The sequence below is a fragment of the Nasonia vitripennis genome, chromosome 1, assembly GCF_009193385.2.
Source record: "Nasonia vitripennis strain AsymCx chromosome 1, Nvit_psr_1.1, whole genome shotgun sequence".
In the NCBI taxonomy this organism is placed as follows: domain Eukaryota; kingdom Metazoa; phylum Arthropoda; class Insecta; order Hymenoptera; family Pteromalidae; genus Nasonia; species Nasonia vitripennis.
The window spans coordinates 4,806,735-4,832,532 of NC_045757.1; the positions used below are offsets into that span (position 1 = coordinate 4,806,735).

The window sequence follows — 25,798 nt, forward strand, 5'->3', positions numbered from 1 at the left end:
ATTCATCTTAGACTTTTTTCCTATCTATTATTATAATTATAATAAAATAAAAACGTATTCTAGACCAGGGCAGTCGTTGCGAATACATTAGATCTAGATTCAGTTTCGGTAACTGATAACGTGTACGGCGATCATTTATGTGATACCGTAGGTGAAGATAACAACCAAGAGACATACATAGGTTATATTGTTACAAAGCAAATTCTACGTTTTCGTCTTCCGAATTGTACAACGCCTTTGGTATTTTCTAATTTAGAAGATCAATTTGCATAAATAATTCATAATCAACATTGTTTTTAACGTTCAGAGGGTCAGTCCCTATTTGATATCATATGGCTTCCATAATGTATTGTCTTATGATAGACTAGAAATTCCATGTAACCAAACTTGGTTTTATCATTTTTTTTATGACGTATCCTGAGACCGATGGCACCTTAAGGTACCCTCTCAAAGCCATTTATCAAATCGATATGGCACCAAACTTATACCACTGCAACGCCGAGATATATGCCGAGTATAACTAATGCAATGTAATGATTCTGTCTTTTTGAATCTTTTTTTTTTTTTTTTTAATGGCATTTGGAACTCGAAAATTCATCGCCTCATCTACGCAAGCCTTCCACGCTGCCCTGTCTTGTGTCAATCCCACCCAAGATGCACCCCTCCGATCGACACCCACCCATCCTATTTCTACTAAATCCGCTTTTACGTTGTCCTCCCATCTGCGTCTAAGTCTACCTAGAGGTCGCGTTACCATCGGCCTGCCCTTCATGACACGCGCTGCCGTACGGTCGTCTCCCATACTCGCTACGTGCCCTGCCCGTCCCAATCTGCGTGATTTTATTATTCTGTTAATATTTGGTGATGCGTACAGATTGTGTAACTCATCATTGTGTAGTCTCCTCCATTCCCCGGTTTCCTCATCTTTCTTCGGCCCGTATATTTTTCTCAACTTTATTTTCAAATACCTTAAGACGGTTGTCCGCCTGCTTAGTGAGAGCCCACGTTTCGCACCCGTACAGAATTACCGGCAGTATTATTGTCCTGTACATTCTTATTTTAACGTTTTTAGACAACAACCTCGACTTAAGTAAATTACTCACGGCGTAGAATCAAGCATTACCCGAATGGAGTCTCTTGTTCATTTCGACATTAATCTCGTTTCTATCATTTATGGTCATACCCAGATACCTGAATGCGCTAACCTTTTCAAAATTGAAATTCCCAACTCTGAGATCTCCCTCCTTTATAACAATAAAAATAAAATTCAATTTGAAATAATCGTTTTATTATTGGGTATCGTGAAAATAACATTACCCGCCAACAGCCATACTACGCTGAATGCACCGGTTCTCGTCCGATCACCGAAGTTAAGCAGCGTTAGGCGCGGTTAGTACTTGGATGGGTGACCGCTTGGGAACCCCGCGTGCCGTTGGTACCCTCTTTTTTTTTGCAAAAATCCTTATTTACTTATATCTCAATTAATAAAGTGAACTTTATCGTTGTAACGAAAAAAGTATGGTCAGGAGAACGAGTCTTGTCATACTTGGTTATTTCTACTTATGACAGAAAATCACAATTTTGCTTCTACAATCTACCAACGTTTTGTCTGCTATTTCATACTATTTTTTTTTTTTAATAAACGGTTCGTGAAAGTGCATCATGTAAGACACTCTACAAGCAATCAGCTTTCTCAACCAGGGTAAATTTAGCATCACAGTGGTATCTTCGTCGCGATCTCGCGAATCCAAATGCGAGTCGCGCGGAGCTGCAAACGTTACAGCACTTCTACACAGCTGACTCGGGAGGAAAGGCATAGGACGGAAGGAAGGAAGGAAGGAAAAGGGACTGACTGCTATAGCTGCTGCCGTATCAGATTTCATTTGCGCACGACAGAGCCAGAGAGGACTTGGCTGAAGGCCAGTGTGTGCGCGACGTCTCGTCGCGCCTTTCCAACCAAATGTTACAGCGCCGGAACCGAGTTTCAGCAAGAACGCGGCACACAGTAGCGGACGAATTTTATGGAGCGTACACGAGGAGATTGCCAGTCCTGAGGGAAGTGTAGCTGCCTCTTTGCGCGCTGGACATTGGCCGACGATGCGCGAAATCTGTTGGTTCGGTAATACGGCCTCCGATATACACTTAGATCACACAGGGCTGATAAGCGTGCGACGATATCTATTTTTTGTCTTTCATCGCGTTACTTTATCCGAGCTCTGATTTCTAGTGAAAAAGCACACGTCTCTCCTGTAACGCGGTCCTCATTGCGTTAGCAGCGACCCTGCTCCGAGCATTAACTGCAAGCACAGCATCGCGCACGAGTGGCGCAGCCCTTAACACTTCTCTCTCTCTCTCTCTCTTTCTCTCGCTTTCCGCACACGCGCTTGTTTGTACACGTAGAATCCTGGCGCAGCTGTTTGTTTTCGCGGCTCTCCCTTTTCATTCGACCGACGCGTGTCGCGATGTAACGCCGTTGCTCGGCAAACTTTCGCACTGTCACCGCGGTATATTGATTTCCTCTTTTTTACTTCTCTCTCAACTGGCGCCGAGGCTTCTATGTAAATGGCAACCGAGCTTTTTCCGAACGTCAGCTCTAGTTTCGAAAAGCGTCGGGGCTTTGATATTTTTGTTGATGGGCATTATGCATATTATTCCGGAGGTAAATTGACGTGATTCGATATAGAAGAGCTGCTCTCTGTGTGTCTATATGGGATGTGTATAGCGTTACGAGCTGCGCGTCGCGTGTCTTTAACAGGCGTTTTAGAGCCGCGTACGCGCGCGCGCGTTGCTGGCGATATTCATGCATGACGATTCGCCCGGAAATATGACGTTAATCGAAATTGTAGTCCGTCGTAATGCGGCCGAGCTCGCGGACGCCCGCGCGCAGCTTAAAATTTTCAATTACCAGCCTTCTCGCGCGCTACCGGCCATTATTTGTGCATTAATAAACAATGTCGGGGCTTATTAAGTGCACTTCGGCGTCAGTAACGCGATTTTTCCCCTGTCGTTGTTGGCCTAAATAAACATTGCGCTTTCTCTCTCTACCTCGGCTCTAAGCTGTATTATAATTGTTTGCGTCATTGGGGAAATGCGATCGGCGAAAATCGATTGGAGTCTCGTCGAGTTTCACCAGTATTCCGCGTGCGTGTTTTTTCCTCTCTTGCTCGCTGTGTAATGTATTCGCGCTTGAAAGTTTGATGACGTTGAAAAAAGAGTAAATGGTCTTTCGCGCGAGAGACAGAAAGAGCGAGAGAAAAATCGATGTCTCGTTTAACGACGAAAGTCGGGGATTCCCCTAATGGATTGTCCTATGTAGCGGGACCCAACAAAAAGGACGCAAAGAAATAGCCGACGAAAATAGCGGCGACGACTAACGGATTAAGTTTAATTGCGTGTTTCGCGAGCAGTCTGTTTAATACACTTTCGATAATTTAACGAAATTTCTTTATAATGGGAAAGAATGTATAAACAGTAGAGAGTCTCAAGTTGTAGGCCGGCAGGTTGCGCTCGATGTATATACAATCGACTGCCGTCGAACCAAGTCGAAATTAATTTTTCAAATTGATAATCAAAACCAATCACCAATACTATATCAATCAATCGAATAAAAATCGGGTTTGAACGATTACACGATCCCTCGCCAGCAAATTAATACGAGCTTTATACGTCGAGAGCTGCATTACCGCAGCCGTGCGCCGATTACGACTGTCCGCGCGCACTTTCCATTGGCCCGCGGCGTTTCGGCAAATCGCGCGCAGCGTTACGTCGAGCATCATCGAGCAGTCATGCCGAGCTCGCGACGTATTTAAAAAATTAAATATACATACAACCGTGCACGCGCGTGTATACTATACGTGCTCGTATAACCCAAGCAGGATTATATTTGCAAACGACGTTTACGCTCGTACGCTGCAGCCCGAATTTCGCTTCCCCCCGCGCACGTGTATAATCCGATATTAAATATTTAACGTGGCAAAAACTGAGAATTTCGTGCGTCGACCGGCTTACGCCTACGGCTGCAGTTCTCGTGCGATCAAGAGAGGATTTATATTTATCGATGGTACGGGCGGAGAGCGAACGGTGCAACTGACAATTATTATTAAATTGATGATGGGATCCGTCGGTGGGTGGATTTGCTGAAGTTATAACAAAATAAAACGTTTGATGGCGACAGATCCACTTACAAAATAGACGATATATGCGCAAAAAAAGCCATCGGGTTTATTTGTAACGACTTACTTTGTCATCGCACGCGTATTAATAGAAAAATCGCACCTTTTACATCGTTTTGCATAGCTCTCCCTCACACACACAAACACAAGGGACCTTCTTAGGCTCCAGAGCGCTTGACGAGAAGATCGATATAGACGTGTACACAGAGAAATCGAGCAGAGTCTCTATCGGAAACTGGATAATTCCTCGCGCTTCGTCAAGCTCGTTGTTTTACACACTCGCACTCAAAAGCCTGTGTATACATCTCCCTCGTCGCTTTTTCCTCACGTGTAGTCTTGTTTTTGCTTTTGCGGGCGCTTTTTTCGCCTATATGTAGACTAGAGAGAAACTCTATATTAAAATGTCGCTTTGCAGCGCGCGAGCGAACGGATTGATTTCCGCAAATGAGCGTCAAAGGGAGAATTTTTAATAAAGAACTAGATTCTCCAACAAACTACCATTGTTTATACCCTGCGCGCACGCGAGTTTCGAATTCGACACATTTTTTTCCACCGACGAAAAAAATGCCTGGATGGATGTTCGCATCGTTGTCGATTAATCATTCGGCTCGCTTTGATTCGCGAGAGAATTCTACACTGGATTCTAGTCGGCCTTTTTTTTTTGTTTCACTGCTATGTTGCGCGCTAGCGCACGTGTGTCTATTCGAAATTTTAATCAACTTTGCCACGTCGCCGCTAGGCGCGGTTTCATTAGTTTTCGCGGAACGAAATTATTCAGTGCGCGTGCTCGACGCTATATAGCTGTGGAAACAAGGTATTAATTCAAGTTTTCATCGAGTGTTTGCATGCACCTATATCCGTAGAATTTTGCGAGAGCGAGCAGTAAGGGTGTAAATATAAATTACGGCGACTTTTGAGAATTGCCGTATTCATGGTAATGCGCGGATTATCTTCAGTCATGCAGCGCGTTCGACTACTTAACGGCAAGTTTGGTTTGGTTCGGAGGGGCTTAAGCGCCTGCAAAATACACTCGCTGCTAATCCCGCGCTAAAGCGTCGGAAAAAGTCGTTAATATCGGCGCCCCGGATCGGAGACTAAATTGCGCGAAAAAGGACGACGACGGCCAATACCTCGGGACGTTTGAAGATGAAGATAATGATTGAAAATTAAAAATTATCCAAATTTAACACTCGTGAAATTCGCGATTACCCGAAATCGGCGAATTTTTGAAATTTCACCTCTTTCAGTTCGGTTTTTAGCATCAAGTCGATGCCTATAACGCGCGCAAGCGCGATTTTAATTTTGGAAGCGCGAGCCCGATTAGATTATACAACGCACGTAAAACCAGCAGAGTGCACTCGAAAATCATTTCGTCGCATCGATTTTCGTGCCCGCCTACGCGTACGAAACATTGTCTCTTTTTAAATTATTCGAACCTAACGTCAAAAAAGCAGAAAAAATTCTCAGTGCTCATCATGAAAATCAAATGTTGACCATAACCTCAAAAAAAGCTCGCAATCACGTCGAAGCGAAAGATATTCAACAACGGATATCAGAAAACAGCCAAGTAGTTCCAGTTCGAAGCGTCTCGGAGCTAGAGGATAAAGTTGACAGTCGCACAAAGACAGTCGCGAAGACACTCACACCCTCACGCGGAAAATCGGCGCGATTCTTCGCTACTTTCTTCTCCCTGCATGTGTATGTGCATTCACCGGCTGTAAATTCAATTCCGTTGACCTGGATTTCGCGGAATAAGAGCAGCAGACACTCTCTCTCTCTCTCTCTCTCTCTCTCTCTCTCTCTCTCTAGACTACTTCCGCTCAGACGCGCGCAAAGGGTCGTCTCGTGTTTATTCCTGCCGAAGCATTGGGCGAGGCGGGCGCGAGACGCGGATGTCTGTATATGTCTAGAGGCGCCTGGGATTCTCTCGTTCAAAGCTCTAAATTGTTTGGAATACTTGATGGATTTCCGCCAGAAATTTGCCAGGCATTTATTTGCGCGCCGGAGAGAAGAGGCGCCGAGTTCTCTATTTAATGTTTTGTAAGGCGTTACTCCACTGTAATCAGGCGAGATGTTGTTTCCGTGCGGTTCGCGTTGTTTTAGGGATTTACTGAAGAAAGCATGTTTTCGCCGTGAAAATTGCACTCCCTTGGAACATTTTCAACTTTTGGGGGGAAATCGAGATCTGGACTCGATCAGTTTTAGAGCTTAGACCTATATTTACCGGACAGCCGTAAAAGAAAATGCGAGAGTCGTTTGCTACGGCGATTCTGCGATAAAATTCTTAAATCTGGCCGGGGCTAGCTTTTTCTGCCGAGAAACGAAAATAGAGAATAAGCGAATTTTTTACTCTAAGTGAAAGAGGAATTACGATTTTGAGAATCTTCTCAAACAAAATGCAATAAGTTTAATTAATAGCAGAAGCGAAACAAGCTGTAATCCCATTGAAGCAATGAAAACTTCTATTACAATCAAGACAGATAAGAAATCAATTTCATTTCCGCGCTTATGCATATCTCGCTCCCCCAACGTCAGCGCACCCCTTCGAATGCAAAAAGAGGAAAACTTCAAGTTCCCCTACGAAGAAAACAACAGAGCAAAAAAAAACCATAAGCAGCAGCAACAAGACAAAATACGAAGCAATCGCTCTGTCTTTGGTATTTATTCCACTCGCGAGGCTCTTTAGGGATCGGCCGTGGGTACGCTACGCGTGTACTATATCTACCCAGCAGCTCCGGAGGGAAAGAGCGATGAAAAGCTCCCGGGCACAGGAAGTAATAGCCGAGTGATAGAGTCGAGCGCCGAGAATTTTTATGGGTAAATCGATGCTGCGCTGCTGCAGCCCTGCCACCGCCGCAACCGCGGGGCGCACCGAGGGAGGGGGAAGAGGTATGGAAGGCATTGTGAGGAGGAGGGGGTGGGTAGGGGTGAAAGGATTAGAGAGGGGCGCGCGAGAAAACGGGGAGGAGGACCGGGCGGGACTGATTTGGATTCAGATCTGGATTTCATTTAATTTGAGTTTGCGCTGCTGCACAGCCTCTCCCCGATGGGAAGAATTTCTCGAAAGGATGTTGGCTCGCTTGCTTTGTCGCGACTTTCGATTTTCGCGCGTTTTCAAGGATGTTTTCGCGCCGAGGGGGTGGAATACGTGCGCTACGACTTATTTTTTCATGCATGGATTAATCTTCCCAACTATTTCGTATATTTGAGAGGCAAATACCAGTACCAGTTCCATTTACCAAAAGCGAACATCGGTCACCAGCCGTTCCTGCAATGTAAAACTTTAATCAGAGCAAAGTAGTGTCACCGGATGGGGAATACCGACAAAGACTGTACAGGACGAGGGAAAACATTCAGGGAAAAAACTAGCCACGTTCAACTGCGAAAATCACTATGACCAGTACCAGCGCGTGTGCAACTCCGTATCAGAATGGCCCTGGGATTTATTTAACGCAGCGCGCCATAAAGTTAAAAGTAAAATTGAAAAGAAAGAGGGGAGAAAAATAGCGCAAGAGAGAGAGAGAGAGAGAGAGAGAGGGAGCACGGGGCGACTCTTTTGCAGCGCTGCAGAGTCGAGGGAGAAACAGAAAAGGAATCGCGCGCGGAGGGAGGAAAAGCATAAACGCTGGGAGGGAGAGAAAGGAGTCCCCCACCCCTCTCCCACTAAAGAGTAAAATACACAGCCGGCATACATATGAACTACTTATTTCTCGAGGCGAGCTGCGCTGTTAAAGAATTTTCAAGCGAAAATGAGCGAGAGAGAGAGAGAGAGAGAGAGAGAGAGAGAGGGAGAGAGAGAGAGCGTCAAAGGCCGAGAGAGAGGGAGAGGGCTTACGCATTTACCTTTGCCAGGGTTAAATTGTTTTGGCCGAAATATAAGGGGAGGGGCCTGTAGACGTTAAAAAATTTGCTGGTTTCATTAGCGAGCGCGCGCCACGCGCCTGTGGTAATTGGTCGGTTTGCGAAAATTCTGGATTGCTGAAGGTTTTTATTAAAAATGAAATGTACAGCGTTGGGGGAACTAAACAAGCTAAGCGTAAAACGCGAGAGCTGCTGGATATGTGTGTTCCAGCTCGGAAATACTCGTCTACATGCAGGTGCAGGCGATTTTTATTTTTTAACGGCTAAATAATTAAGTAGCAGTGCGCTGATCCTTATTAAAAATTCTCGTAATAAAGAGGACGCTTGAAAAGCTCCCTTCGCTGTCTCAAAAACAAATTTGAACCTTAATTACATCTCGTAAAATTAGCTTTTAATTGGATACGAAAGCCTCGATGAACCGAGTTCATATTGAATTATTAAGCGAAGACTCGGTGACGTCGGTGGACGTGAAAATATTCCCGAGGATCCGAGTACTGGAGGCGACGATGCGGAAGGTTACAAGAAACCGACGACGAGAAGGACACGCGCGGATGCAAAGTGAGGATTTATTTTTAGCGAACGCGAGCTGGGGCATATACAGCAGCTGTCGCGAATCGGTTGACACAAAAGGGACGACGGCATCGTTTGACGCGCGCTGTGAAACGCGATACATTTGAGAATTTTCATTTTCGCTAAATTGGCTCTGTCGTTTCTCATGTAAATGTAAGAGTTACGCACTTTACGGGAAATGAAATTTATGGCCTTCCGAAGAAATCAAAGAAAGGCTGTGCTTCTCTGAGCGAACACAACAGCTAACACGTTGGGCTACTTTAAGCCGCTGAGTTAGAAGAAAATGACCGCGAGTAAAACTTTCCACTTTAATGAAGGACGAGAAAGAGAATGCAGAGACATATAAAGCCTGGAACTGCCGTAAGTGCGTAATAAGTGAGGTATTACGAGACTTCATAACCACTAGACGCAATGAAAAGGTTGAATTAAATTTGTGAAATTTTCTCAGCCAGCCAATGCTTTCCGAAAGGGTTCTTTATTTCCTCTCTGACAGCTACCAGACATCGGAGTGATGAGATCTGTGGATATGTAAAAATATCCGCGGAGCAAAATCGAATGAAGAGATATCTGGAATGATTGTTCGCGCAGCTCGATTGAACGGAAATAGCGAGGAAGAGGATGCGGTGAGCGGAGATAAGTAGAAAAAGCGAGATACTGTTGGACGCGTTTGAAAAATGGAAGAGTCGCGCGAGGAATCGATTCATGGGAGAATGCTTGCCGTATCTGAAAGGAAAATTAACGCACGCGTGATATTGGATATACTTAAACTAACAACAAGCTGAAAACTGGATTACAGAGAACGATTTCAGTTACTGTAGTGGATCGATCGGCAGCTGAGACCCAATTACATTTGCAGCGAGTGCATGTACTGAAATGGATAAATCAGACGGATGACCAGTTCGAAGGACGATAAGACTTGCTACTGGACAAGTGAAAGATAAGAAGGGGTTTAAGTAGCTGGGAGGGTACGAAGTTGAGTAGTTTCAGGGACGAAGTGGATCATCCTTGCAGCGAAGGAATGCATTCCGACTAATAAGATTAACTTTTTTACATCGTGATGAATTTAAACGGTTCTGTTTACTCTTAAATCTTCGAGACGAAAGCACTTCAGCGAATTTTCTCTCAGTTGAAAAGTTATTACTGCGATAAGCAGAGGCAACTCCTACGTGCATATTCAGAGAGTTGACATGACATACAAAAATACGGCATAGTACAACCTAACCTATCCTACGTCCACATAGTTACACAGTTCCTTCGTTCCAAATATCTTACAGCGAGTCGCCACCTGTCAAGGAACGCAAGTCGGCTAAGCACACACACACACACACACAGCGCGGAAGTCGCGCCCAGTCGTTCTCTCTCTCCCTCCCTCTCTCTCTCTCTCTCTCTCTCTCTCTCTCTCTCTCTCTCTCTCTCTCTCTCTCTCTCTATATGTCGGCCAGTCGAGTCACGCTCCGTGGAGGGGCGCAGCAAAAGGGCGCGCATGTTGGAGTTGCCATTCCGGGGAGGGGGCAATGCGCGAATCCCGGGCGACCTTGAATGCCGCGCGCGCGGCCTAGCCTAGACCTTGGATGCGAGACTCTCCCCCCCCCCCCCATGTGCCGGTCTTTCTCTCTCTCGTCGCCGCATAGCAGCGTGTAGCGGACTAGCGATGCTGCTCTCTACTGTGTAACGCGGCGTGTTGCTAAGTCGCGTCTAGGTTAGGGAGGGGCAGGAGGGGCGCGCGAGTTTCATAACGGGGAACTACTCGCCGGGACTGTAGTGTGTGTATGCTGCTATGGGTGTGCGTTGTATGTATGAAAGTACCGACGTCTCTGCTGCAACGGAGAACGCGCGGTGTATTAACCGCACCTAGACCCAGATATATAAAGGAGAGTCGCCCGTGAGGATCGTGTAGAGAGGCTCCGGTGGGTTGCATAGCTCAGCTGTGTGCGCGGAATGGGCACTGCATGGCCGACGCGACGTTGTAGCTGAAAGCTATCGATCGATCTTTCGCGATGCTTTCTATTCTTGTCTATAGGATGTTTGCATGGAGCTATGGATGATTCTCGAGAAGTTTTATTTTTAGCTAACTAATTGGCTGACAATCTTTCTTTTTAAGATGCGAATATCAGATCTTTGTTACAGCTCGTTATTTAGCTACTCGTCTGAATATTATATACTCTTCAGTGGCCTATTTACATTACATCTAAAGAAGCAACTTAGCGAGCACTAACAATGTGTATCGAGTAAAGATTATTATAATTAAATTCTCGATTCGCTCTAATGCTTCGAACTACCGTTACGTCCTTCGACTCGACGCTTCCTGGTACGTAAACAACAAAAACTCTTCAGGAAAACTACCAATCGAGTCTGAGCACAAAGTCTCTAGGATGATATACTGCAAACGACCTCCCGGCTCAATTGCCTGCGTTAATTTCAATTAGCAGGTTGATTATCCATGCCGAGAACAAGCAGAATTTATCGCTCCAGCGTCGCAGTCTTAAATCCCTGTACATAATACACCTGCAGTAAACGAAGCATCGCGTGTATATTATCTACGTGGAATTCTTGGCGCGTTCAGCTCGCTCGGGTGCATCGAGCGCATTTTTTGCGCCCGGAACTATTCCGCGGTCAGCTGCACTAGTCCAGCGGCTAATTCAGGATTTACCTCTATCTCTGCGGGTCTGCTGGGTTTGCAGGCATCGCGATGCTCATGCGCGCTGGATCGACGGAAATGATCGAGAGGATGTGGAGAAACGTGTGGCGACATCTAGCGGTGGGTTGAGAAATCGGTGGTTGTACATGTTGGTAAAATAGTTGAAGATGAGGTTTTTAAATAGAATTTGATTGAATAGCACATAAGCCAATAAAACAGCTATAATCGTCTAATTAAATCAAGTAAAAAAGGCAGCCACGGCACCGGCTCACTTACATCTCTATACATGGTATCATTTCCACACACATAGACTTGTACCTATATCCCCAATGCAACGCAGCCTACATAGACACGGTTGTTCGTCGGGTCTCGGTGGTACCGGGGCTTCATTCTCGCATTATAGCCAAAACACACTGCGCACAGCAGTGGTCGCATTCGTTGAGCTAATTTTAATAATGCAGTAAATGAAAATTCATTTCGACCCGGGATATAGACACACGTCACGTACACGACCGGTGTATATACTCACATCCCAGGGTAGGCATTAAATTAAAACGCCGGGCAAATATTTGAAGAAGGTGAGGCGAGCTTTTTTCCATTTCGAAATGAAGAACGCGCGCGCCGCATGGGTACTTATATTAAAATTCCGTGGGACACTATTAAACGCGCAAGGTGAATATATATACTTATACATGGCGTGAGATACTCTCCGCCGCTGAAGGTGTACTTGCGTATATACGGAATATCTCGTCTATCCCGGGACTGCGATCCTGTAGGTGGCTGAGGTGTTTTTCAGCTCTTACGCGGGAAAAAGAGGTGTTTGCGAGAATTTTTTTTCACGAGCTCCGAGGGGTCAGGTTTTGCTTGTTTTTGGGGAAGTGTATGGAATTTTCAAAGAATTTAGATGAATGCAGCAGTGCGGGGGGGGGGGAGAGTATGCCTGTAGATGTTTTCTTCAGATTGTATTTTTGGCAGCGCGTTTTATAAAATACACTGTATACAGACGTTTTTAACGAATTAATTAGTGCTAAATAATAAATTATAAACAATTTCCACTAACCTTTTTTCCCGCGTAGGAGAGCATCAGCAAAGGCATAACATAACCAAAAACATGATTTTCCCCACGAATTTTCATCTCTAAATTTCAGCTTTCTTCTCATGATAACACACACACACACACACCAAAAGCATATCTAGACACCCGCACACGCATACACGTACACGATGCACATAAACCATAACACAAAGTACACGAAGCTTCACCGCGGCGCATTGTATGGTTTTGCCATCCTTTCGCCAAGAACTTATTAAGATCCTTTGAGGCATCAAGTCCGCTTATACCTCCGCGCGCTGCAGCGTCAGTTTCCGTGAGAAAAAGACTTCTCTCCGCTGCAGCTTTGATCTCGCTAATTTACCCCTACCTCCATTGCTCTCTCTGTCTCACTCTCTCCTCTTGGTAACGGAAAATGATATCTATAGGCCGCACTTGAGAAGATTCAGTCTTTTTTTCACAAAAGAGAGAGAGAGAGAGAAAAAAATCTCTTTCCCCGCCTACGAGTGATGCTTGTTTGTACGTATACCTCGAATCGCACTTCCGGGAATCGGGCTTGGGTCGTCAAGAGAGAGCAGCGTTACATCTTACGCTCTTCTATCGGCGTATTCGCACTTGCTCGTTGAGACTGTATTAGTAATGGCGTAATCTCGCCCCACAAAGCCTGATATCCGCGTGTCAAGCTCTTGAATGAAAATCTCACTCGGTGTAGGCCTATTACCAAATCGCATAATCCACACACAAGTAAGTAACAGGCTGATATTATTCTGTCCAAAGTCAAAGCCGCGGCAGCATCAACACACTCGCGACGTTTGTTTACATTCCTTTGTTCCCTTCGCTCGCGATACCATCAGCCGAACTATATACACACATGATTTTTCTTCTCCCGGTATAGAGCACAGTCGCCCTCTCTCTCTCTCTCTCTCTCTCGCGCGCTGACAGTATACATATACGCGCCGGTCGCGCTCACGATCGTACCTGTCAGTCAGTCAGTCGGCGATTCTCCTCGGATCGGACGACACAGTGTTTCTGAACTTGTTCCGTAAACCAACAATATCAGAGTGATCTCGTAGATACAACGTCTAATTAAATAATCGGTAGTGTAAAAGTACTTCAGCGCGATGCTGTGCAGGTACAACAGAAGGGAAGCCCTGGCCAACGGTGGCGGAGGTTATTCCCAGGGGACGACGTCCTACGGCCACTACAACAACGGCTATTACAACCAGTCGTATCAGAGTTACAACGGCTACGAGAAAAGCGGTACACCTCCGCCGAGAAACAGCTCGCCGATCATCAACTACCCGGCGACTTATCCCCAGCTGCGGACTAAGGATATCGTGTGCGGATTCTGCAAGCACCGCTTCTACATCGGCAAAGGTAAAAAAGCCCACGCGCACATGGCGAGCCGGTGTACGTTTCTCTTTGTTCTCGCGACGAGTGGTTTTTCTTTGGCGCGAGAAAAGAGTATCCTCTGCTCTCGGTACGTCTCTCGAAGACGATGTAGCTGGCGTGCGTAAGCTGAGGGAGAACAAAGGGCAGAGCTTTGTTGACGCGCGACGGTTCCGAGAAATCAGCTGCGTGCACGAACTCGTTTACTCTGTTCGTATAGCTGTATGTAAAATCGGGGAAGGATTTTTTGACGTTTATTTCGGGAGTTTGTTGCTTGTGCGTGGGCAAGGGTTGAATTTGATAATTGATAGTCTATACAAATAATGAGCTGTTAGCTAATAAGATATTCATTACGAATGATTCTTTTCACAGACTTGAAAGCAGCTTACTCTCCTTTGTTACTGCCATGTGGTCATGCAACTTGCTCAACTTGCGAAAGCTCAAAACCAGGACGAGCCTGCCCGCAGTGTCCTGATTTTCCCGTTGACATAGAGGCCAGGAAACGATTACCCTGTAATCTGTATGTCATAGGCTTGGTGCATGCCATTGTATCAACGCCAATGCATATTGACGATCCAGATATGAACTTTCATGTGCCCCTGAATGCCATCGCTCGCCAAAATTTTGAACAAGGTATAATCATTTAATTTTACTCCAAGTATTCTTGGTTTTCCTTTGCAACTTGCTTTTTTCTAAAGTTACTTGTGTTATCCACAGGTAGCTGCAGTGAATGCGGAATGACTGCATACTATGACTGTAAGCAATGTGAGGTTCGCTATTGCAAGCTCTGCTTCAAAAAGGTTTGAATTATCGTTTACACAGTCTACTATCCTAACATGATTTCAGTATTACAAGAAAATCTGATTGTTATTTTATTTCTTTCAGATGCATAGAAAAGCTCTGCAGAGTCACAAACCGATACCTTTGAATAAAAGTGCTTTTGATTTTACGATAAGCACTTTCTGCCCAAACCATGAGTCTGAGGCTACTGAATACTATTGCAATCAATGTGATTTTGAAGGCTGCTCTCATTGTATAATAAAGTTCCACCGGGATCACGATACAGAGCCCCATATTGAGAGAGTGAGAATTTATTTATTGAAAACTTTTCTAATCAGAATTATCTTTGTACTCATAAGATTCTCAATTTTCTTTCGATGAAAAATCTGCAGTTTCTTTTAAATATAATTTTTTCCAAATTTTTGCATGCATGTTAATTTTTTTATTCTTATCTTTTCAGAACAAGGAATGGCTAACGCAATTTCGTGCAGCATTTGCCAAATTGCAGGACACCAGAATGCGGATTCATCAGACACAACAGGTTAGTTGTTTTCATTATTTATTTACAATTTAATAAAACACAAGTCTACAAAATGAATAAATATATTTATTCAACAAATTAATAACAAAAGTGAGAGTGTCAATACACAAACAACTTTGTTTAAATTATCAAGAGCATTATACGCCTCTTAAAGTACAACAGCACTCGTTACCTGCTGTCTACATTTAGCCTATACTTATTGCCAGTATATTTTATTAATTAGTGTATTAGGCACATCGGTGTGTTTAAAATTTTCACAAATACTTGCTTAATCATCAGTGAATCAAAAATAAAAAAAAAAAGAAGATTACATCCATCCAACTATTTCATTAAGAGTGCTGTAACGGATGGAGAATACAGTAGTCTCATTTCTAAAACTAAAGGACAAAAATATGACTAGAGGCGTAGTAGAAATTCTTACACTCTTTTTTCCTTATGCACAAGTCTTTGAGTTTCCCTTCGCCTTTGCACATTCTAATGGCAACGATGTATAGCGATAAATTACATTAAAAACAGAAGTGACGCTCGTGAAAGTTAGTAGCTTCAGTCAATAAATATTAAATAATTTTGTTATTAAATAGAGAAAACCGAATGAGGGATGAGCAAGAGACACAATCGTTAGAAACAAAATCCAAAAATTACTTCACTTCCGTTCAGCGCGACAATGACCAATGAAATTGCTAACCGAGATCCTAGACAAATCTTCTTGCAGATTACTTGGCGTCTTCGATGGACTGCAGGGTGTTAATGGCGTCCTTGTCCTTCTCCTCCGTCTTTTTCTTTTTTTTCTCCTTCATCTTGGCTTCCATCTCACGGAATTTAAGCTGGAGATATTTGTCTACCTCGGGTCCGCTGAAGTCCTCGGGGAACTTGGGCACTACTGGCAGGATGTATTTGTAAAGCCGCTCGTTGAGGACGTACAGTTGCGTCGTCGATTCGCACTTGACATTGAACCACCAGTCGCAGGTGAGAGCCACCTGACTGAAGATAGTGCCGTTGGGACAGAGGAAAGAGGATTTTCCGCCGTTCAAATCACAGTAATGCCACACCTATAAAATATTTCGTCAATCTAGCAATTCATTGAAAAAAATTGATCAGCAGATTAGTAGAAAAGCTCGTGTTACCTGGCAGCCGGTCTCGGGGTCGCCGAAGAAGCCCTTGTAGCGTTGCTGCTTGCAATTGAAGTTTGTCTCGGGTATGTCGGTGTAGGCTGGGTAGTCGATGTGCGGTTTGCCACGGGTAGCTCCGTACTTGAGCGACGGTGGCGCGACGCCCTGTGTCGGTGATTCGGTGTTCACCGGCAAACTGAACCTCTCGTCCTCCAGGATCTCGTCGCGGTGCTCCTCCACGCGGTAGTCTCCGACGGTAGATTGCTCTGTGTTGTGTTCCTTGACTGTTTTTCAATTAACATAGTTATATGTCAATTTTCAGATAAACATCACTTTATACATTAAGAAATTTGTTTACCTGGATTATACGTCGGTTTCTCCTCGTCGATGTCCTGGACAATCGGGACGTAGTACTCGATGATCTTGTCGTTCACGGGTGGCCTGGGAGGAACGGGAGCTTCGGTCTGCGGCTGGACGTACGGTCTCAACGGTTTGACTTCGATCCGATCTTCGTGATGGGGAAGCGGAGCAGCTGGTATCGGCGCTAGCATTTGTGACTTTATATGGTTTATGTAGGTGCTCGCCGGGTTGATCTGGACCAGCTCGTTGTGCGGAGTCACCGAGAGCTGCGTGGCTTGATAGTTCGATTCCGTGATGACTTTTGGTTTTGTGTATACGGGCTTCTGGTACGCTGAAGATTGAAAAAAAAAACGTTTTATGAGATACTTGAGCGAGCCGAGCTACTTTCTATCGGCTGGTTGGATAAGCGACTTTTCCTATAAATTATCCGTGGCATTTTCATTTGTGTCGGGGATATTTACATAATTCGTACGTGCACATTCGCTTTTAATTTCATTCTCAGAAAAAAAAAATTAAAAGAACTTATTTCAACGCTTTCTCAAACAGACGCATAATTTCCCGGCCAGACTGAAAGCGCGCCATATAACGCGGAATTAAACCTGCTAAACACCTCATGCATATTCGCTCGGCATTTCGCTTATCCAACCGCAAATAATCGAGTTTTCTAACCTGGCGCATAGTTCTGCTGCTTCTTGCCCAAGTTGAGAATATTGAGTATCTCAACAAGCGTCTTGATGCTGCTGTCAATGTTGTCCTTGCTGAGAACTTCGGGTAGTTGGTTAGTCAGCTGCAAGCTCTTCAGCACGTTGTTGAGACTCACGTGAGCTTGCAGCGGTACAGGTTCGAGGACAGTCGGTCTCGGTGCTACTGGTTGCTGCGGGGGGTATCTCAGAGCTGGTTGAGGTCGTGGAGTAGTGAAGCGAACGGATTCGAATTCCTCCGCGGCCGCTTGATTGTAGAGACTGTAGTCCAAGGGTGGCTGCTGGGATTGTTGGTACTTGGCGAGCGGACTGAGCTTGAGCTTCTGGGGAGCGAAGCTCGTCGATGGTCTCGGGCTCGTGCGGTAGCGCGTCTCCGGGACAGTGCTGTGAGGGAAATTTTGAAGTTTGGATTTGTTTCTAACGATTGTTGGGTGGGCCCTGATTTTGATCATTAGTTATTGATGGTATAGGATGGATTTGAAAAATACGTACATACGACACTCTCACTCAGATGAAAAGTTATAAAAATTGCGATTAGTATTTAACGAATTGAAAATTTTATTTTATTTATGTTCATATACTATTTTTATGTAATGTCTATGAATTGCACTTGTTGATATGTAACACGGTAAGTGAGATCACGTAAATATTATAATTTATATGTTTTCATATTTCTTGTATTTCCACTCTTACCTCGATATATTTCACCGTTATAACTAGCAAGTTCAATGACTTGTGGGTGCGTTTTGTAATAATTAAAATTCATCGACAACTAAGAATCGCAAACAGCCCCCAATTCTTAATCAACCCACAATACTCACATAGTCATAGGCGGCGGTCGAACCGTCCTCACAGCCCCGTAATCCTCGTAAGCCGGCAGAATCTGCTGTTGCGTCGTCTGCTCCTTTGGCCCATTGTTATACCTCACAGGTACGAAATAATCGACTTCTCGCTCAGAACCGATTTCCTTCGGGTTGTACTGCACCGATGGCACGAACCTCTCGGTCTCCGGTATCATAGGCCTCTGCGGGGGCTGGAGGTTGTACCGTTGCTTAGCAGCTGGTCTGGGATGTGGAGACACAGGTGCAGCCACGGGTTTGTGCTGCGGTTGCTGGAGGTAGTTGTTCAGAACGTAGTAGGTCATGTAGGGAATGAGTCGACGGTAACGTTCGCGAATCTCGGCGTCGCTCAGATTGACTGTATCGAGATCCTCGTAGTCTTGGATGGTGGTAGTGCTCGTCGACACGTTGATCGGCAAGTCTACGGATACCTTGATGCAGGAGGTCAGCTGATGCGAGAGGATACCTGCAATTTTGAGAGTACAGGGTTGAGAATTGATTTTATTTTTTAGCGACATGAGCATCAAAGGTGAGTGAGTGTGTGTACTATTTATTCAATATAATACATATAATTTGTTTATCATTTTATATTTATATGATTTATTATGTGATATTAAAAATCGGCAAAATTAAAAAAAAAACTATTCAGCGATAAAACTCGATCCCAACATATCAGGCACCAACACACGTAGAGTAACTTCTCCGATATCCAAGCCCTCGTGCGCACCTCTTCGCATAAATCAGGTGGCGAAAACAGTGCGCAACTTGAGAGCTTACAGCCTCGTCGTAACCGTACAAACTTTCGCTCGAAAGTTCGTCAACTGCACATACAGCTGGACGCCAGCCGAGTTTCAATGAATTTTTTCCCTACGCAGACGTACCCATATTATATGGCGCAAATATACCTTCCTGGAAGAAGAGAGTTTTCCTCTCGAGAGAAAAATTTCACGTGTGCAGGACTTTCGCGCAGGTATATTGTTTCAGCGCAAGGGATAACCCGTATATTTTTCCTCGGAAACTTTTTTTTCGTCCAGTTCTCGATTGCATTAGGAAAATTTTGCGAGATGGAAGGAAACTTGTCCGAGTCTTATTTCATCGGTTGGATCGAGTAAGACCGATATCGCGCGAATTTCCGGATTCGAAAAAAAGGAAGGAATCCGGTTACCCCCCTGAAGTGAAGCTGATGAAAAAAGTTCGTTACCTAAAAAGCTTTTTTTTTTCACCCCGAACACAAGCGCTCGATTCGCATTATATATAGAATCGAAATCGAGTTACAGGCGACAGCCAGATTTCCGCGCGAAGCTATGCGACTAGTCTTCGGCGCACGACGTTTTACGTTTGTACAAACTTACGAAAATCGTCCCATTTTTACAAGCGAATGCAAATACAAAGCGTCGCTCGTTTGCACGTTAATCTCCTCATTAGCCGGTATAAACACACACACACACGTCGGCAGAGAGGATAATGTGAAAAAAATAATGGAATTCCAAAAGCGCCGCCCTTTAGGCGCAACGTAATACACATAGCGTCAATTACGTCTCCATTACAGGCTCATACCTTATTCCCTCTTTCGCGGATCCTCTCCGCGCCGTCAATTTCCGCTTTATCGCGATGTACACGTGTGCATAACCGAGGGAGCTCGGCTGCGACACAGGGGATAGAAAAGGGGTTAACGAGTGCGCGCGTGCTTTACGTACGCGGGAAAGAAGAAAATCGAGCTGTGGCATGCAAATTCAGCGTTGGGGGGAATCGCGAGATGGAAAGTATACGCGGTGCCTTACGCGACGAGTTTGTTTGCGTTGCGGTGCGGTTAAGGTATTTTGAAAACGTCCTCTTCGGTCACGTTATTAGCTCCGCAACTAATGTCCCTGTTTGAGAATGCACACAATTCGAGAGCGCGATACAAAGCCCGAGACTCATCTCGCTGGAAAAACAAAAGCTCCGGCGAGTATGAAACGCATATCGCCTTTTCGCCGCTCCTCTCTCTCTCTCTCTCTCTCTTACCCAGGCGAACGCGCGCAGTCTATATCCGCAGCGAGTCACTTTACGGCTTTCATAAATCGATTATTTAAGCGAAAGCGCTCACTCGATGTAACTCTCTCTTGCTCGTTCGCGACGCCGCCTCTACGACACACCCCCTTCTCTCTCTCTCTCTCTCTCTCTCTCTCTCTCTCTCTCTCTCTCTCTCTCTCTCTCTCTGTAGCTCTCTTTTATTTTCGACGCAGCGGCAGTTCATCTCCATCGCTCACCATACTATCTCGGGGCTCTCGTTTTCGGTACCAGGCAGAGCTGCGACATCAAAGGGATGCGCCGCGGCGGTATATCTGTATACACGTATACACAAAGCGACGGGCCCGGAAATTCAATTCGATTCTGCATGAAATGAACGCGCGGAAACTCGCTGCGGGCTTTATTAATTCTCTGCCGCTCGTCTCTCTCTCTAGCTGGCTCTCTGTACTGTCGCTGTTTTCTTCTTCTCTCCGCGGTGTGTGTGTGTGGGGCGGTCTTTTTCAGATTTTCTCCGCTGATTGAAAAATCCGCCGAGTGTGACAAAGAAAATTTCGAGAGGTGTTCTCGCCAGGTGTAAACACTGGGCTTTCGAGCTTGAGCTTGATCCGTTACTTTATCGTTTTTTAATTAAAAATCAGGTAATTTTACTTAATTATTCCGATCGCTCCACAAAACAGTAAGCACCAGCTCATTAAAGTTCGCAGCCCGCAAAGCTACAAAACGTTTATTAAAATCTCGTTTCGCCCCTCAAAGTAGAGCATCATCGCATCAACATCCCCGACCGCACGGCTGTCCTGGTCTTCTCGAAAAAATTTAATCCCCCTCTGTACCACACTATAACGTACACAGTCAGCCTTGGAGAGAAACGCTTCTTAATTCCTCCTCCTTCTCTTCTTCCGCTTCGTCTTATTTACGAAAGAGTAGCAGCAGCAGCAGCTTCCATTCCACGGGAAAATCCGCCTCGAAGATTTTTCGTTCGTTCGCGGCTACAAAGGATTTGCGGTGTTGAGAGCCGTGGTAAATCCGACGGCGAGAGTTCTCTCTCTCTCTCTCTCTCTCTCTCTCTCTCTCTCTTTCTCTCTCTCGTTTTTAATGCCTTTTGTGCGTTGCTTTTGCGCGTGGCATGTTTTTTTTTTGCAAGAGCTTCGCGAATCGGGATCTCGTATAGTGGTACTTTGAGGATGGGAGGGCTTTGTGGGATTGTTAATTGTGAGAGAGGAAAATCGTCCGATGGTATTCGTTTGTTATAAGTTGGCTGGGAATTACAAGGGTAACGATTACTCGTGCTTCTCTACCGTTTTAAAGGTTTGCCTCGTTGTCTTATTTTTGCCGGATAGTTCGAGAGTAGAAATTGATTCAAGATAAACTGTTAACATCAACTGAAATAAAAAACAAAAGAATTTACTTTTCGCCCATGAAATCAGTGATAAGAAAAAAAATGATCGATCGATCTCTCGGTATATCAAAGCAAAAGAGCTTTCCGACGTTAAAATCTAAACGAACAAATCAACCTCTTTTCGCAAACATAATCAAAGCATCCCGCAGCAACAAGCTCACCGCGCTAGTCCTCTCTCGAGTCCAATTTTCCAAGATTAATAATTCCGCGTGTATCCCGACTGAAAGTAAAAAGCCCGCTTCATATCCATCAAGAACATCGACGTACAGAGCGCGGGCGCATAGAGCGTTAATTCCGTAAAATATCCGTGTAAACCGCCTGGCCTCTCGCGAATACGCCGCGTACACGCGCGCACGCGCACACACACATACATATATACACACATATATCCATATAGCCTGCAGCATCGACGGCAGTATACGCGACGTAAATTGCTCGGTAGATTGATAAGAGCTTTCGGCGGTTAAAATACATTCCTGTCGTTTCGACGTCGTCGTCGATCAATTTCAACGTCGGCCGCCGACGTTGCCGCACATCAAACGGAAAAATATTACATCGCAGCTGGACTCGATGCCTGGTCAACTTTACGCCCCTGCTGCTGCTGTTGCACCCTATTTCCCTCTCTCTCTCTCTCTTGCTCTGACTTTCATGTTTTTCATGGAATTCATCCCTTTTGAAATTGCCCATACATATGACAAAATTAGTTCGCCGCTCGTGAATATTTTGCATACGTTTATGCTCTGCGCCATATGTATACGACGACACAACGACGAGAGAGAGGAAGAGAGAGAGAGAGAGAGAGAGAGAGAGAGAGAGAGAGAGAGAAAGAGAGTTTATTGAAAAAGATTGATCGACAATGGGCGCGGCGACGCGTCCCTTTGCGCGTTATAAAAGTTATTGTGCGGATATAGTGTCGATGTAGAGGAGGCTTCGTCTATATCCACGGTGTGGATTTCAGTTGCTCTTTATTAAAACCAGGAAAATCGATCGTTTCTTTTCTGTTACACTTTTGGGTTAAATGAAAAGCTCTTCTCGCTCAACCTTAAATTGCACTTGCACCTACAGCGATATTCCATCGACCATCCGAAGTCTCCATTCAAACCTCCTGTATATCCAAGAATAACCCCGGAATCCCCCTCCACAACTCTTCCTCTCTCTCTCTCTTGCACTCCCGCAAAGCTCAGTGCACTCCACCCCAAATAAGTATAATTTTCCGGCTCTCGAGTCTCGCCTAATACGTGTCGAGCAGTAGCTCTATGATCCAACGGTCAACTCGGCGCATTAATTCGCCGGTAATAACTCCGCTGAATCATCCGTATATAAGAATCGAACAAACGCGCGCGGGCGCAACCTCAACGCGAATTATCCGACGATCTAAATGCGTTTTCTGTTTAGTTATGTGGCGCGGAGCGTTGAAATTCCAATTAGTTGGTTACACGCTCGCGCGTCTGTTTGTGTGCAATCAGCACACGCAATTATCTTTACCGAGAGCTAGAGAGAATCGATTGCCGCTGTATCCCTTTGCGTGAAGTTCTCCGCCACAGAGGATTCGTGGAGGGACGAAGAGAGAGAAAGAGAGAGAGAGTGAGAGAGAGAGAGATATGTGTGCTGTACGCTCTAACTGGATTCGCGTCCGTACGTTGGCACTTTTTCGGCGTGCATTAATGCGGTTGACGATAATCTGCCCTCGCCATGCCGGTATTTTAAGTATTAATTGGAAAATATATTCCGTATGATATCGGATAGCTCTCGCGTTGCGGAGGCATGTCATTATACGAGCTTTTCACTCGCGGAGATTGAGTTTCTCCGCCGCGAATATATCGTTCCGATATACACTGATGATGGCCGCACGGAAAATTAACTCAGGATATAGCATATCAAGGCTCCCGCTCTTTTTCTCCGCGAGAATACGCAAGTCTGGAAATTTTTTCCGAACATCCGGTGGAGAGCGCGCGTGCGATTCAACAGATGCGCACAACACAACGGAAGCCGTTTCGAACGCGAGCGAAACTTTCGGCCGCATCAGCGTATCATTTCCAAACAAACGGAAAATCAAAGCCAAAAAACAACAGCTTTACGCCGGAGCGAAACACAGCGGCGGTATAGCACAAGCGAATTATTCCACGTCCGCGCTCGAAGAATCGGCCTCGGCGGGCTTTTTATCTCCGCGCGCGATGCCGAGCTTACAATGTGCGCGCACGAGAGGCGCTTATGAACGGCAAACATACGTACGTACGCGCGTTTGTTCGCGGGCCATTATAAAGCGGCGCGCAACTAATTGCACGGGCAACCGCGCGTATTTACGTCGGCGCCAATATTCCGCGTCATTGGGCCGCACTTAATGCGAATTAAATCGCATGCTTTGGCCCGCGGGGGCTTTCAAATATTAAAAATCGACGGGGGATAAGGCGTATGTGCCGGTGTTGTTCTATACGCGAGAAGAAGAGAAAGTCAGAGCTGGGTTGGATCTGAAATTTTCGACGCATTTTGGTTGTCCTTTGACGAATAGAATCAAGCTTTAATTTCCCGCTCAAAATTCTACCGTTCGAATACCTATGAATATATGAATCAAAAGTTAGTTGAGATAGATAGATAGATAGATTAGCCTTTATTTTGCACAGTCAAAAATACAAGTGTAGTCAAAAATACAGTTGAGAAAAGAAAGCACAGACATCTCCCTCAAAATATCACGACAAATCAATTTGAGCCGTCAATATTCTCTCCCCCGCTTCCAGCTCCTCGCTTTAACTCGTTCTCGCGCTGATCCCTTGAAAAAAGCCCGACTGAATTAGCCTGATGCTCGAGACTTGCGCTGCTCGGTTCGGGAGCTGTTTGACCCAGTTTCTCCTCCGTCCTCATCCTCGTGGTCCCCGGGATCAATGGAGTACGCCAACGCTCTCGCGTGTACACACACGTACACACACACTCGGCTGGCAGCCCTTGGAACATAATGACTCCTGCGGCGACTTGGCGGCTCGCCAGCCGCCAGCGGGAATTTTCGCGTCTCGCCGACACCGCCAAAACAGCCGGAGGCCGCTGGCTTATTTCCGCGCGCGCGTTGCGATTTGTTGTGGTGGGTGGAGGGAGGGGATGCTCCTTACTTCTAGGGATGAAAGGGAGTAGCAGAAGAGGGGTTCGCTTTTATGAATGAGTGCTGAGCAGGAAATGCTGATGCCTGTTTTTCGCAGGGGTTATTAATGATATCGTGCTACCGATCAGTTCGGGGAGGAATTAAGGTTAGGCATTTATGACGTTATAGTCATCTTTGCTTGGATATGCATCAGATTTATCGTAAAGAGCTGTATTTAAAAAAAAGCAATGATTGATGACAAAATTAGTTAAGTTCCTTAAAAATGGCAAAAAGAGAGGGTACCAACGGCACGCGGGGTTCCCAAGCGGTCACCCATCCAAGTACTAACCGCGCCTAACGCTGCTTAACTTCGGTGATCGGACGAGAACCGGTGCATTCAGCGTAGTATGGCTGTTGGCGAAATATGCTTATTATATGGTTATTCTTCACTAATTCATGCATGCAGCATGAAAATTACTTCCCGCGTCCAATGAGACGTACAACTACGTGCACTGCGTTTTTCAAAATCCGCGCGAAAACTTTTGCTGCATTATCATCATCATTCCGGACAATGCAAGGTATAACAGTCTCTCTCTTTCTCTCTCGACCCAGAGAAACTTTAACCTCTGCGCGCACTCGCTGGTGGCGTCGCTCGTTTACGTCCGCCGAATTTCAAGTCGCTCTTTGTTATACGCAAACACACTATGTCGTGCTGGGGTATCGCGTTGCGCAACCCGGCTACGGGACTCTGTATATGTACACACGTACACTAGCGCCAGCGAAGAGAAGGAGAAAGAGAGCACGTGACCGGGACAATTCTCTCGCGGTATTATACGTGGCTATATGCGCGGCGTAGACCTCATTGACTGCCGAACTCGGAATATTAATCCGGCGACGGTGCTGTACCTCATGCATCCGGAATTACGAGATCAGAATCTGCACTGTCTGTTGGATCTCTGTGTGTGTACGTGTGGATCTCTCTCTTTCTCTCTCTGTCTTGTGTTGCACGAGAAGTGCTTTGTTTCTACGTTCGCGACTCTTGGCTCAACTGATTGAAATTTCGTCGCACTTGGTGTATCTGAAAATGTTTTTGAGTTTCGATTGGGTTCAGATGCGGAGGACTCGAGAGATACGGAAACTTTTGAGCCTGTTTAAATTTTTATAGCATCTATTATTTCTTCTTTTTGTTTTCACTTGTAAATTATTAAAATTGATTCTTTATATGATTTAGGTAAATCAGCAACGTTAAAAAGTCACGCGAGAAATTCACATCGCTCTGTTTGTCCCATCAGTTGGCAGGTCACGCTGCTT

At 45.4% G+C, this 25,798-nt stretch overlaps 2 protein-coding genes and 2 non-coding genes across 4 annotated transcripts in view; 2 read left to right on the forward strand and 2 right to left on the reverse strand.

Annotated features, from left to right (window-relative positions):
- Window positions 1-1,319: 1,319 nt before the first annotated feature.
- On the forward strand, window positions 1,320-1,438 carry LOC116416044. The gene has a single exon (XR_004226551.1). It is a non-coding gene; the product is annotated as a 5S ribosomal RNA (ribosomal RNA).
- Window positions 1,439-13,244: 11,806 nt separating this feature from the next.
- LOC100678249 (RING finger protein 17) overlaps window positions 13,245-25,798 on the forward strand; it is a 191,401-nt gene continuing 178,847 nt past the window's right edge. Inside the window, exons 1-5 of the mRNA XM_031921740.1 lie at window positions 13,245-13,669; window positions 14,054-14,314; window positions 14,399-14,481; window positions 14,567-14,764; window positions 14,922-15,002. Of these exons, the coding sequence (XP_031777600.1) occupies window positions 13,414-13,669; window positions 14,054-14,314; window positions 14,399-14,481; window positions 14,567-14,764; window positions 14,922-15,002 (879 nt within the window). The 5' untranslated portion in view covers window positions 13,245-13,413. The remainder of the gene's footprint in view (window positions 13,670-14,053; window positions 14,315-14,398; window positions 14,482-14,566; window positions 14,765-14,921; window positions 15,003-25,798) is intronic.
- LOC103317308 overlaps window positions 15,049-25,798 on the reverse strand; it is a 47,285-nt gene continuing 36,535 nt past the window's right edge. Inside the window, exons 2-6 of the mRNA XM_008214861.3 lie at window positions 17,994-18,477; window positions 17,141-17,556; window positions 16,470-16,802; window positions 16,127-16,395; window positions 15,049-16,051 (exon numbers count right to left, since the gene is read on the reverse strand). Coding sequence (XP_008213083.1) covers window positions 15,716-16,051; window positions 16,127-16,395; window positions 16,470-16,802; window positions 17,141-17,556; window positions 17,994-18,477 — 1,838 coding nt within the window. The 3' untranslated portion in view covers window positions 15,049-15,715. The remainder of the gene's footprint in view (window positions 16,052-16,126; window positions 16,396-16,469; window positions 16,803-17,140; window positions 17,557-17,993; window positions 18,478-25,798) is intronic.
- Window positions 24,788-24,906, reverse strand: LOC116416049. Its single transcript, XR_004226556.1, has one exon. It is a non-coding gene; the product is annotated as a 5S ribosomal RNA (ribosomal RNA).